The sequence below is a fragment of the Rhinoraja longicauda genome, chromosome 3, assembly GCF_053455715.1.
Source record: "Rhinoraja longicauda isolate Sanriku21f chromosome 3, sRhiLon1.1, whole genome shotgun sequence".
Classification (NCBI taxonomy): Eukaryota; Metazoa; Chordata; class Chondrichthyes; order Rajiformes; family Arhynchobatidae; genus Rhinoraja; species Rhinoraja longicauda.
In genome coordinates, this window is record NC_135955.1 from 69,616,569 (window position 1) to 69,630,934 (window position 14,366).

Below are 14,366 nucleotides of genomic sequence, written 5' to 3' on the forward strand. Positions count from 1 at the left end.
TTAAACTAAGTAGTGGGGGGGAGGGGTTAACAAATTGGGAAGATGAAGATGAGGTTAAAGGGAATACAGGAGATATTGCAGAAGACTCTCGAAAGAATGGGAACAGAAGTTCTAGAGGGGAAAAGAGATTAAGGGCAGGGCAATTTGTGACCGATGTGAGAGGGGAGGTAAATATAGAAGTTAAAGTGTTGTACTTAAATGCGCGTTGTATAAAAAATAAAGTGGATGAGCTTGAGGCTCAGTTAGTCATGGGCAAGTATGATGTTGTAGGGATCACTGAGACATGGCTACAAGAGGACCAGGGCTGGGAACTGAATATTCAGGGGTACACAACATATAGAAAAGACAGACAGGTGGGCAGAGGGGGTGGGGTTGCTCTGCTGGTAAGGAATGATATTCATTCCCTTGCAAGGGGTGACATAGAATCAGGAGATGTTGAATCAGTATGGATAGAAATGAGGAATTGTAAGGGTAAAAAGACCTTAATGGGAGTTATCTATAGGCCCCCAAACAGTAGCCTCGACATAGGGTGCAAGTTGAATCAGGAGATAAAATTGGCGTGTCACAAATGTAATGCTACGGTGGTTATGGGAGATTTCAACATGCAGGTAGACTGGGAAAATCAGGTTGGAAATGGACCCAAGGAAAGAGAGTTTGTAGAGTGCCTTCGAGATGGATTCTTAGAACAGCTTGTACTGGAGCCTACCAGGGAGAAGGCAATTCTGGATTTAGTGTTGTGTAATGATCCTGATCTGATAAGGGGACTAGAGGTAAAAGAGCCATTAGGAGGCAGTGATCACAACATGATAAGTTTTACTCTGCAAATGGAAAGGCAGAAGGGAAGTGTCAGTATTACAGTATAGCAAAGGGGATTACAGAGGCATGAGGCAGGAGCTGGCCAAAATTGACTGGAAGGAGGCCCAAGCAGGGAAGACGGTAGAACAGCAATGGCAGGTATTCCTGGGAATAATGCAGAGGTTGCAGGATCAATTTATCCCAAAGAGGCGGAAAGACTCTAAGGGGAGTAAGAGACACCTGTGGCTGACAAGGGAAGTCAAGGACAGCATAAAAATTAAGGAGAGGAAGTATAACATAGCAAAGAGAAGTGGGAAGACAGAGGATTGGGACTCTTTTAAAGAGCAACAAAAGTTAACTAAAAAGGCAATACGGGGAGAAAAGATGAGGTACGAGGGTAAACTAGCCAATAATATAAAGGAGGATAGCAAAAGTTTTTTTAGGTACGTGAAGAGGAAAAAAATAGTCAAGGCAAATGTGGGTCCCTTGAAGACAGAAGCAGGGGAATTTATTATGGGGAACAAAGAAATGGCAGACGAGTTAAACCGTTACTTTGGATCTGTCTTTACTGAGGAAGATACACACAATCTCCCAAATGTTCTAGGGGCCGGAGAACCTAGGGTGATGGTGGAACTGAAGGAAATCCACATTAGGCAGGAAATGGTTTTGGGTAGACTGATGGGACTGAAGGCTGATAAATCCCCAGGGCCTGATGGTCTGCATCTCAGGGTACTTAAGGAGGTGGCTCTAGAAATAGTGGAAGCATTGGAGATTATTTTTCAATGTTCTATAGATTCAGGATCAGTTCCTGTGGATTGGAGGATAGCAAATGTTATCCCACTTTTTAAGAAAGGAGGGAGAGAGAAAACGGGTAATTATAGACCAGTTAGTCCGATATCAGTGGTGGGGAAGATGCTGGAGTCAATTATAAAAGACGAAATTGCTGAGCATTTGGATAGCGGTAACAGGATCATTCCGAGTCAGCATGGATTTACGAAGGGGAAATCATGCTTGACAAATCTACTGGAATTTTTTGAGGATGTAACTAGGAAAATTGACAGGGGAGAGTCGGTGGATGTGGTGTACCTCGACTTTCAGAAAGCCTTCGACAAGGTCCCACATAGGAGATTAGTGGGCAAAATTAGAGCACATGGTATTGGGGGTAGGGTACTGACATGGATAGAAAATTGGTTGACAGACAGAAAGCAAAGAGTGGGGATAAATGGGTCCCTTTCAGAACGGCAGGCAGTGACCAGTGGAGTACCGCAAGGTTCGGTGCTGGGACCCCAGCTATTTACGATATACATTAATGACTTAGATGAAGGGATTAAAAGTACCATTAGCAAATTTGCAGATGATACTAAGCTGGGGGGTAGTGTGAATTGTGTGGAAGATGCAATAAGGCTGCAGGGTGACTTGGACAGGTTGTGTGAGTGGGCGGATACATGGCAGATGCAGTTTAATGTAGATAAGTGTGAGGTTATTCACTTTGGAAGTAAGAATAGAAAGGCAGATTATTATCTGAATGGTGTCAAGTTAGGAAGAGGGGATGTTCAACGAGATCTGGGTGTCCTAGTGCATCAGTCACTGAAAGGAAGCATGCAGGTACAGCAGGCAGTGAAGAAAGCCAATGGAATGTTGGCCTTCGTAACAAGAGGAGTTGAGTATAGGAGCAAAGAGGTCCTTCTACAGTTGTACCGGGCCCTGGTGAGACCGCACCTGGAGTACTGTGTGCAGTTTTGGTCTCCAAATTTGAGGAAGGATATTCTTGCTATTGAGGGCGTGCAGCGTAGGTTCACTAGGTTAATTCCCGGAATGGCGGGACTGTCGTATGTTGAAAGGCTGGAGCGATTAGGCTTGTATACACTGGAATTTAGAAGGATGAGGGGGGATCTTATTGAAACATATAAGATAATTAGGGGATTGGACACATTAGAGGCAGGAAACATGTTTCCAATGTTGGGGGAGTCCAGAACAAGGGGCCACAGTTTAAGAATAAGGGGTAGGCCATTTAGAACGGAGATGAGGAAGAACTTTTTCAGTCAGAGAGTGGTGAAGGTGTGGAATTCTCTGCCTCAGAAGGCAGTGGAGGCCAGTTCGTTGGATGCTTTCAAGAGAGAGCTGGATAGAGCTCTTAAGGATAGCGGAGTGAGGGGGTATGGGGAGAAGTCAGGAACGGGGTACTGATTGAGAGTGATCAGCCATGATCGCATTGAATGGCGGTGCTGGCTCGAAGGGCTGAATGGCCTACTCCTGCACCTATTGTCTATTGTCTATTGTCTATTGGGTGGGGGTGGGATAGAGAGAGAGGGAATGCCAGGGCTACCTGAAGTTAGAGATGCCAGGGCTACCTGAAATTTGTGTTTAGCTTCACTCTGACAATGGAGGAGACCTAGAACAGAAAGGTCTGTGTGGGAATGGGAAGGAGAAATGTGTTTAGCAACCGGGAAATCAGGTAGGTTCAAGCGGACTGAGCGAAGATGTTCAGCGAAACGATTGCCCAGTCTATGTTTGGTCTCGCCGATATATAAGAATTCACATCTTGAACAACGGATACAGTAGATGAGGTTAAGGAGGAGGTGCAAGTGAACCTCTGCCTAACCTGAAAGGACTGTCGGGATCCCTGGACAGAGTCGAGGGAAGAGGTATAAGGACAGGTGTTGCATCTTCTGCAGTGGCAGGGGAAGGTACCTGGGAAGCAGGTTGGGAAGAAGTCGATATAGTTGTGGGAATCAGTGGGTTTGTAATAGACATCAGTCGATAGTCTATTTCCTGTGATGGAGACTGTGAGATCATGGGGAGGGAGGTGTCGGAGATGGTCCATTACAGCATTACACATAATCCCTTAAGATGATTCAAAGGAAAGTGAGAGGAATGTGATACAGATAATGTATTACCAGTGGCACATGTTGCTGGCCAGGATTGTCAGGGCAGCCATCGTTATTGACAGCCTCACTAAGGATACACCAATGCACAGATCTGTTCAAACACAAAACTGTTGGAGCAACTTGCATGCTTTTAGCATCAGGCTCTCTCTCATCCACATGGCATCAGTACTTCAGTACAATAATCAAAACTGATTACAAAGCAGAAAGTATTATATATTTTTAGGATTTAAGTTAAAACAGAAATTTAATATAAACATTGTGTGAAGTGGCCACATGCATCAATCATCACAGACAACTCCACTTGCATATTTACAGGCTAAAGTCAGATAATGGTATTCAAAGTGACATAGACGACCTGACTGACTTTCAAGTGGTTGAGGGGGTTACGAATGAGGATGGCAGTGAGGTGCAACAAATAAGTAATGGGTGTACTTTGATCCAAGCTCCAATTCCCCAGCCTCTTAACACCAACATCTCTATTATGACTTTCTGACAAAGAACAGATGAATGCCATATGTTCAATGTGAAATGAACATTTGAGTTCTTCTGGTCATTTTCCATTGTCTGGGTATTAATTTCCAATGGGCGGCACGGTAGCGCAGCGGTAGAGTTGCTGCTTTACAGCGAATGCAGCGCCGGAGACTCAGGTTCAATCCTGACTACGGGTGCTGCACTGTAAGGAGTTTGTACGTTCTCCCCGTGACCTGCGTGGGTTTTCTCCGAGATCTTCGGTTTCCTCCCACACTCCAAAGACGTACAGGTATGTAGGTTAATTGGCTGGGTAAAATGTAAAAATTGTCCCTAGTGGGTGTAGGATAGTGTTAATGTACGGGGATCGCTGGGCGGCACGGACTTGGAGGGCCGAAAAGGCCTGTTTCCGGCTGTATATATATGATATGATATGATATGATATGATTTATCATCATTTGAGAAGAACTCATCAAAAAAGATACCAAGCAATTCATAAAATGGATATTAATCAAAGGTGGTGAACAAAGATCATAACCTTGCATCAACACTGATCGGTCACAGTGAGTGATCAAAAGGTTGGTAGAAGTGAGCCAAGATTCTGTATCCAGAATTGTCAAGAAAGGGTCCGAAACAAGATGACTATCGCCCTAGAGGACAGGCAGATGCATCCGCAAAAGGAAGACGACGCCAAGAGATGAGGAATCGCAGTCTTCAGTCTGAAGAAGGATCTCGACCTATTCATTTTCTCGAGAGTTGCTGTCGGACCCGCTGAGTAATTCCAGCTTTTTGTGTCTATTTCCAAGAGATGATGGTTTGCTGATTTGGGTAAGGAGGAAGGATCCAAGAAAGAAAGCCTTGAAGAAAGATTTGGAAGTAGCAGGAGTCTCAATAAGCTCCCCTTCTCTCTATTTCTCCATCTCTGCCGCATCTGCTCCCAAAATGAGGCTTTCCATTCTAGCACATCCTGTTTCTTTAGTAGACATGGCTTCCCCCTGCTGTCATAGATGGATCCCTCATCCGCATCTCCTCTGTATCCTGTAGTTGTTCTTGCTTTCCCTCCCCCCAGATGGTACAAGGTTGCAGTTCTCCTGGTCCCCACCTTTCACCCCACCGACCTCTGCATCCTACACATTATTCTCCGACTTGCTGTCACTTTCAACGTGATCCTACCACGTCATATCTTCCCATCGTCACCCCTTTCAGCCTTCCGCAGAGACTGCTCCCCCCGCAGCTCCTTGGTTCACTCATCCATTCCCACCCAAACCACCCTCTCCTTGAGTACTTTCCCCTGCAATCACAGGAGTTCAAACACCTGTCCCTATATCTCCTCCCTCACTTCCATCTAGGGACCCAGCAGTCCTTCCAAGTGAGATAGAGGTTCACTTGCACTACTGTATCCGATATTCCCGATGTGGCCTCTTGTAATAGATTCGGCAACCATTTTGCCGAACATTTGTGCTCAGTCTGCCAAGGCCTACTGGATCTCCTCTTCAAATTCCCATACTGACCTTTCTGTCCTTGGCCTCCTCCATTGCGAGAGTAAGGCCACACACAAACTGGAGGACAAAGCCGTTCTCCTACCCCCGCCCTCTTCTTCCCCCCCATTTTCTTCTCCACTACCCTCCTTTCCCCTGTGCCCCACCGGGACTGGACTTACACCGGTTTTCCCCTTCCAAACTACTTTCCTTCTAGCTTCACAATTTGCATTTCTTCAATCCATTTTACCCCCCACGTCACCTGTATCCATCTTTTACTTGCCAGGCTTCGTCCTGTCCCTCCTCTCCCAGCTTTCTCCCTCCACCCCAATTAGTCTGAAGGGTTCTGACCCAAAATGTTGCCTATCCATGTTCACCAGAATTGCCGCCTGATCCGCTGAGTTATTTCAGCACTTTGTGTCTTTTATACTGAAAAGATGATGTTCTGGGGTTGTTTCAATGTTGGCCCGCTGCACCCTGTTGACGGAATGCTTTGATGGCAGTAATATATTGATTGCAGAAAGAAGGTGCCGGAGATGGCGAAGACTTTTCCAGATGGATTTGGGATATTCCAGCAAGCACCGTGCGCCACACAAGGTGGCTCTATTTTTCCAGCAAGATACGTGTCTTGGACTAACCTGGTAACTCGCCTGGCCTGAATCTATAGAACGTAGAATAGTACAGCACAAGAACAGGCTCTTCAGCCCACAATATCTACACCAAACATGATGCCAAGGCCATCACATATCTACCTGCAGATATCCCATATCCCTCCATTCTCTGCATAACCATATATTAATCCAAAATGTTTTTTAAGGCAGATATTTCCTTGGATTCAAGAAGAGTGGCAACACCGATGAATGAAGAGATAGCCCCTTAAATTATGGAACTGAAATTGACATGCATATTATTATCCCACTAAAGTGGTAAGTTAGTCCAATAACAAAAATTGTAAAGAAATCTCCATGTAGTTTGCCTTATACCTCTAAACACCACGATTACCAACAATTACCAGCATTTATATTTCTTGACACAGGTTCTTTACAAAAATACTTCAGAGGCTGTGATACATGTCAGAATGTCCCAAGGATTCAAACTGTATAAATCAACCAATTAATCCTCTGAAAGTGCCACAGGCCATACCAAACTTGTAAGTTCTCAAATAGAGCAAAATTCATTTGTTTGCATGATGGTTAACTGCAACAACAAATAATGATTTTTCTTTCATTATAGATTCATATACTTCAAAGATAAATGAAACTATTTATTCTACTGTACATCTCATATGGCATGTTTAGAATTATTTCAGGTGTCATCTAAAAATGGTCACATCTTAATTAAGTCTTGAAGTTTATGACTGAGTAATGACTGCATATTTCAATAGAATTTTAAGACAAAAGGCACAATTTAAGGCTATATTAAAAAAACCAAAGGGAGAGTTATGCAATGCGATAAAACCCGAGGCCATGTTGATTAAAACAAATAAAATCACTAATTTGCAAGAAAGAATTTGTAAGAAATTATTAAATAGTAAAGGAAGGAAGTAGAAAAGGATTAAATTGGATTTGTAGAAGACATGTCAAATGGAAGAATTATGCAGAGTTGAAGGGAACATTTCTAAAACATACTTACCTTGCCTGAAGGTGGTGGAGATGGACTGGCACAGGGACTGGGATAGTTACTGCTGTCTGTTGATTTTACTGATGACTGATCTGACCGGTCATCAGAATTCCTCTTTGGATGAAGAAAGCCCCTCTCCTTATATCTTTGCTGCTGCTGCGGCTTTAACTGAACCCTATAACAATTAAATTTCTGATTTATATCTTTAGTTTTAATTAAATAAATCAATATCAAGTTTTTTTAAATGTTTAAACCACACTTTAATAGGTATAGAACAATGGCAGTGTAAAGGGAATTAGGACATAGCTGTTTCTGACATCCAATGCAGCTGTACTGCTCCAGTGATCAAATTTTGTCTGACAAAACCCTAATTCCATCATCTCTGAAAATGTAATCGATTCCTTTTTGTATTAAGAGATAATTGTCCAGTTGTATAAGACGTTGGTGAGACCACATTTGGAGTATTGTATTCAGTTCTGGGCACCATGTTAGAGGAAAGATGTTGTCATGCTGGAAAGGGTACAGAGAAGATTTACAAGGATGTTGCCAGGACTAGAGAGTCTGAGCTATAGGGAGAGGTTGAGTAGGCTGGGACTCTATTCCCTGGAGTGTAGGAGGATGAGGGGTGATCTTATAGAGGTGTATAAAATCATATCATATCATATCATATATATACAGCCGGAAACAGGCCTTTTCGGCCCACCAAGTCCGTGCCGCCCAGCGATCCCCGTACATTAACACTATCCTACACCCACTAGGGACAATTTTTACATTTACCCAGCCAATTAACCTACATACCTGTACACCCACTCTGTACGTCATAAGAGGAATAGATTGGGTAGATGCACAGAGTCTCTTGCCCAGAGTGGGTGAATCGAGGACCAGAGGACACAGGTTTACGGTGAAGAGGAAAAGATTTAACAGGAATCTGAGGGGTAACTTTTTCACACAAAGGATGGTGGGTGTATGGAACAAGCTGCCAGATGAGGTAGCTGAGGCTGGGACTATCCCAACACTTAAGAAGTAGTTAGACAGGTGCATGGATAGGACAAGTTTGGAGGGATATGGACCAAACGCATGCAAGTGGGACTAGGGTAGCTGGGACATGTTGGCCGATGTGGGCAAGTTAGGCCGAAGGGCCTGTTTCCACACTGTATCACTCTATGACTTGATATTACCACCAATTGACATTGACACAGCAACATAGTGAATTGTGTTTCTTTTACATAAATATAAAGAACATTACATACAATATGCTACATCTTTAGAAACTGGAGAGTTAATATGTTTTAGATTCATTCTTGATGAAGAAATTGCACCATTTTGGCCAGAATCCTCAGGAATTGTGGTTTATATCAACGATTTGGATGACAATGTATAAGGCATGAATTGTAAGATTGCAGATGACTCTATAGTGGGCAGTATCGTAGATAGTAAAGATGGTTATCAAAAATTCCAGCAGGATCTTGATCAGTCAGACACGAGGGCTGAGGAATGGTTAATGGAGTTTCATGCAGATAAGTGCGAGATGTTGCATTTTGGGAAGTTAAAGCAAGGCAGAACCATCGCAGTGAATGGCAAGGCCCTGGGAAAAATTGTTGAACAGGAGGATCTAGGGATACAGGTACATAGTTCCTTGAAAGTGGCGTCACGGGTAGATACGGTTAAGGAGACTATTGGTACATTGGCTTTCGTCGATCAAGGAATTGAGTACAGAAGTAGGGATGTTCTGTTCCTGTTGTACAAGACGTTGGTGAGGCTGCATTTGGTGCATTGTGTTCAGTTTCAATCACCCTGCTATAGGAAGGATGTTGTAAAGCTGTAAAGTATGCAGAGAAGATTTACGAGGAGGTTAGCAGGATTTGAGGGCCTGAGCTAAAGGGAGAGGTTGGGCAGGCTAGGACCTTATTGCTTGGAGTGCAGGAAGATGAGGGGTGATCTTATAGAGGTGTATAAGATCATGATAGAAACAGATAGAGTAAATGCACAGTCCTTTACCCAGAGTTAGGGAATCAAGAGACATGGTTTTAAGGTGAGAGGGAAAAGATTTAATAGAAACCTGAGGAACAACTTACTTTACAGGCGATGGTGGGTATATGGATTGCCAGAGGAGGTAGTTGAGGCAGGTACTATAACAACATTTACATACATTTGGTCAGGTACATGGTAGGAAAGGTTTAGAGGGATATGGGCTAAACACGGGCAGGTGGGACTCGTGTAGATAAGAACATCTTGGTCGGCATGGGTAAGTTCTGCCAAAGGGCTTGTTTTCGTGCTGTAAGACTCCATGACACTATGAATGAGTGTAGATGGGAAAAGGATGTTTCTTGTTGTGGCAGAATCTATAACTAGGAATCTCTGTTTATAAAATATATGGTTGGCCATGTAAGAGAGATTGGAGGAATTGTTTTCTCTCAGGACTTTGAAACTCTCTGCCAAAAACCGACAGTGGAAACAAACTCTTTGAATATTTTTTAAGACAGAGGTCATGAATAAGGTCTTCAAAAGTCTATCAAGCAAAAATGGGAGTTCAAAGGTTGTAGTCAGATCAACCATGATGTTGTTAAATGGCAAAGCAGGTTGTTGGGGCCTTCTCCTAGTTCTTACTTTGTATTGGCCTTTGGTTTTGCCACTTATTACAATGTTTGTTTCAAAGCTGATTAAAAATGCAGGAAAATACAGTTTTCATTGATGTCATCAGTTCATAAAGTGATGAAATTTACAATATACATTTACAATCTTACCAATTGTGAAAGATGCATTTGAAAATTGACAGAATACTTGAAGAATAATGTTCAAATCATTTAATTATTATTTTCAAGGGTTCAACATCCTGCATACAATAGGTGAATTACTTTCATTCTGACAACTGTTCCACTATTTATTGTATTAGGTTTGTTTAGGTGCATATCTGATACTCTAGTGAATATTTACTCATTTATTAAAGTGAATCAGTTGGCTGCAGACAAAATGTGAACAGTGTGCAGTTTTGATTCAGTACATTTAAGATTCGAAATATTTAAAAAATCTATTGTTGTTTATTTTATTGTACAGTATTGTTGACATTCTACCTTTCTCTAAATTCCACACTGGAAGAATCATCAGAAAACTCTGCTTCTGCTGAGCTCTTCCTACTGTTTGACCTCCAAGACGAGGAGACTGGAAGCTCTTCTGAAGACATTGGCCTTGGTCTTTGTCCAATCCCTGATGGTTGTTGCAGTCCCGCTGCTTGCTCTTCACTGCTAAGGACTCCAATGATTGCCCTGATAGTTGCTTCATCTACCTGAGTCCAAGGTTTTGATGGAGCTCGCATTCGTCTCAGGAACAGACTATGCCATTTCTGTCGTAACTGCAAGATAAGACTAGCTGCCTACAAGCAAAATTAAATGTAACAACCATTAGGAAAGAAAGATAAACAGTAAAAGTTAGTGCATTTTCATTTTGCTATTTATTATTTATTAGTTCCACAAATCACCTCAAAGAACTGTACAACTAAAGGATTACTTATGAAATTTTAAGAATGTATTGTTTTTGTGCTAAATTGACCATCACTGGCAAAGCCATTTATTATCCTTGATAGTGTACCAGAACTGTGCCTCTAAATGAGTGAGACTCTACCATTAAGAATGGGATAGACACAAAAAGCTGGAGTAACAGCGGGGCAGACAGCATCTCTGGAGAGAAGGAATGGGTGACGTTTTGGGTCAAGACCCTTCTTCAGACTAGTCAGGGAAAAGGGAAACGAGAGATATAGACAGACCTGAAGAGAAGAAATGGGTGACGTTTCAGGTCGAGACCCTTCTTCAGACTAGTCAGCTGGAGAGAAGGAATGGGTGACAATGGAATAATTCCTTCCTACACATTAAGAATGAGATCTTGGGCACAGTTTGAGGGGATTCACATAATAATAAAATTATGTGTAACACAGATTTATTGTAGTTATTTACAGTTGCTGTCTTTAAAAGCTTTCATCAATTAGCTTTATTTAAAATTATGTTTTTGTACATGTTAATTTAAATAGTGCATAAAGAATAATAAGTTAACTAAATTACTTGTTCATTATAAACAATTGGTTTTAAAATGAAATTTCACTGAAAGTGTACTGTAATAGCATTCCTTCTCTGCCAGAAATCTCTTATTGTCTCTTTATCTTGTTAACCTCTGAAAAATTGTATGAGGATGATATTTAGAAGTTGACAAGTATACATGTCATAATATTAGCAGATGCCAACACTGGTTTACAATATTGTCTAGTCTAAAACCTATCCATTATGTCTTGGCTCAGACTTTGAATTATACTCAAAATATTACAGATTACTTCAAAAGAATTATACTTTCTTGCACATTTAACATTGTATTGCTCAGCTTTTGCAGCATTTCCCTTCTAAATGGTCAGCCAGACATCACGAGAAAAAAAACACTCCCACCAATTACTCCATCTATATTATATGCTGTTTAAGGAAAGCAGCCAACACAATCAAGGACCACTCACACTCACATTCTTCCTTCAACCTGTCAGGAAGTAGATACCAAAGCTTGAAAGCACCAACCACCAGACTCAAGAACAGCCTCTTTCTCGTAGTTATCAGATTCTTGAATGGATCACTCATATGCTAAGGCTGTATTTCCAGTTCCTCAACCTACCTTGTTGTGACCCTTGCACTTTTATTTTATTGGCATGTTCTCTGTAGATGTAACACTATATTCTGTTCTCTGTTTCATTTTTTGCACTATGGTATGATTACGCTCATGTGTGGAATGATCAACCTGGATAGCATGCAAAATAAAGTTTTGCACAGTTTCGCGGGACACTTGACGATAATAAACTACAACCAATAAAAAAAAACATATATTCGGGTGCCGAGGGCAACAGGATAAGCCCAAAATAAAGGTAAATTTTAGTTTCTCCCCTATCCCTCTCCTTATGGTTCCTTCCTAATATATAGTGTCATTCCATTTCAATTTTATTCTTATCACATTTCATGGAAATTTAGCACTTTGGAATGTGAGAACATTTTATGTAGTTGGATGTAAAATATTGAAGCAGTTAACTTGGTTTGCCTTTGCTTTATCTCACTGAATCAAAAAAATAAATTGGATTTTAAGTTTAGTTCCATGCTTGGTTAATGCTGATGTCAAGACATGCATCTGAAGAACTTAAGTCTTATTTAAATTACATACATAAATTGCATTGTCTTCCTATTCATTATTAGCTCTGAGGGTACAGTTTTATTTGTCAGATGTTTCTAAGATGAATTTTTATTCATTTGAAATTATCACATCCTTTGGTATTGGCGTTGGTTTATTTCTATCACATCCACCGAGATATAGTGAAAAACTTAGGTTTGTGTGCTATTTCATCAAATCATACTATACACGACTACAATCAAGCCATACACAAGTACTACAGCTAGCGCAAAGAGAAAAATACCAAGGTGCTGAATACAGCATTATACCATTTCAGTTACTGAAAAAGTAGTGGTTCAATCTCAGTACAGGAGCAGCAAGAGTCAAATCCACGGTCCATGATTTCTCTACAATAAGCCCTTTGAAATTTATGTGTACATAGTCACACCATAGACTGTACAGTGTGCTTCTACTGCCACAAATGATAAAAGGTTGAGCCAGCAGCATCAATCCAGAAAAGATCTATTTACACCTACTCTCTGTTTCCTATTAATCAGCCAGTCTTCTACACCATGAGCTTCTATCTTCCTCCAATAACCTGGATATTCTGATGCTGCACTTTATCAAATATCTTCATGTCCCAACATCTTAATCATAAGTGCATAAGTGATAGAAGTAGAATTAGGCCATTTGGCTCATCAAGGCTACTCCACCATTCGATCATGGCTGATCTATCGCTCCCTCCTAACCCCATTCTCTTGCCTTCTCCCCATAACCTCTGACACCCATATTATTTATCCTGTTTCCTTCTTTAAAGAACACTCAAACCTGATTTCCTTTCACAAAACCCTGGTGACTTTGTTCAGGTGTAATATTCCTAATAAGATGTAATATTTTCCCTCTGAGATATATGACCCACTGGCCTGCAGTTCCCTGTTTCCAGACTCCCTCTCTTTCTAAATAAAGGAGTTAAATTTATTATTTTCCAATCTAATGGAATCTTACCCAAACCTAGTGAATTTAGAAAATTATAATTATCTCAGTAGCCACTTCTTTTAAGGCTGTAAAATGTCCAAAAAGACCCCGAGACATATCAGTCTTCAGCTCCAACAAGTTGCTCAGTATCATTGACTTTTGAGCCGCAAGCTTGATCTCTCGGACACCCTGTTGGTTTTACAATAAAATTAACTGACGTCTTAGCATTACAGTTTCTAAAATTCTGAGCACATTGGGTTTTTAGATTGCACATTCACTTAAATAAAAAGTGAAATCAGAATAATATCTTGAAAGGTGATGTTACAGTGGTAGTACATGCTCCTATATCAGGTTGGCATGTTTGCATGCCAATCAAACAACAGGTAAAATCAACAAAAAGATATTCAGAAATTACTTACTTCTGGATCTATTCTAAAATTCAGCCACTCCTCCAGCTTCAAAGTTGCCATCTTAGAAGTGGATTTGTCCTCCATTTCACTGTCACTGCTGTCATTGCTGATGCCGTCTACTGCATATGATATTGGTAGAAAAGTTTTGATTTGGCTTTTGTAAAAATTGCTGCATGAATTAAGCTTACACAATTCAAGTTTAAGATGAAGAGATGTTAGTCAAATGCCAGTTTTGATTCAGTGAAAGCACCATTGTGAGTTCCTGCTATGATCACAAATCTAAAATGACAATTGGATTTTCAGAAGGTCCACTAGGATTATCGGAAGGCCTTTGATAAAGTGCCACAAATGAGGCTGCTGAACAAGATGAAAGCCCATGGTATTAGAGGGAAGATACTAGCATGGTTTGAAGGTTGTCTGAATGGCAGAAGTGGGAATAAAGGGGGCATTTTCTGGTTGGCTGATGGTGACTAGTGGTGTTCTGCAGGGGTCAGTGTTGGGTCTATTACTTTTCATGTTGTATATTAATAATTTGGATGACAGAATTGATAGCTTTGTGGCCAAGTTTGCAGATGATACAAAGATAGGTGGAGGGGCGAGTAATA

The 14,366-nt window shown here is 41.2% G+C and overlaps 1 protein-coding gene across 4 annotated transcripts in view; it reads right to left on the reverse strand.

The window, feature by feature from the left end:
• Positions 1–14,366, reverse strand: part of ythdc2 (YTH domain containing 2) — an 86,139-nt gene that overhangs the window by 18,562 nt on the left and 53,211 nt on the right. For all 4 annotated transcript variants that reach the window (XM_078396335.1, XM_078396332.1, XM_078396333.1 and 1 more), the window contains exons 25-27: positions 13,771–13,880; positions 10,321–10,619; positions 7,262–7,424 (exon numbers count right to left, since the gene is read on the reverse strand). In XM_078396335.1, coding sequence (XP_078252461.1) covers positions 7,262–7,424; positions 10,321–10,619; positions 13,771–13,880 — 572 coding nt within the window. The remainder of the gene's footprint in view (positions 1–7,261; positions 7,425–10,320; positions 10,620–13,770; positions 13,881–14,366) is intronic.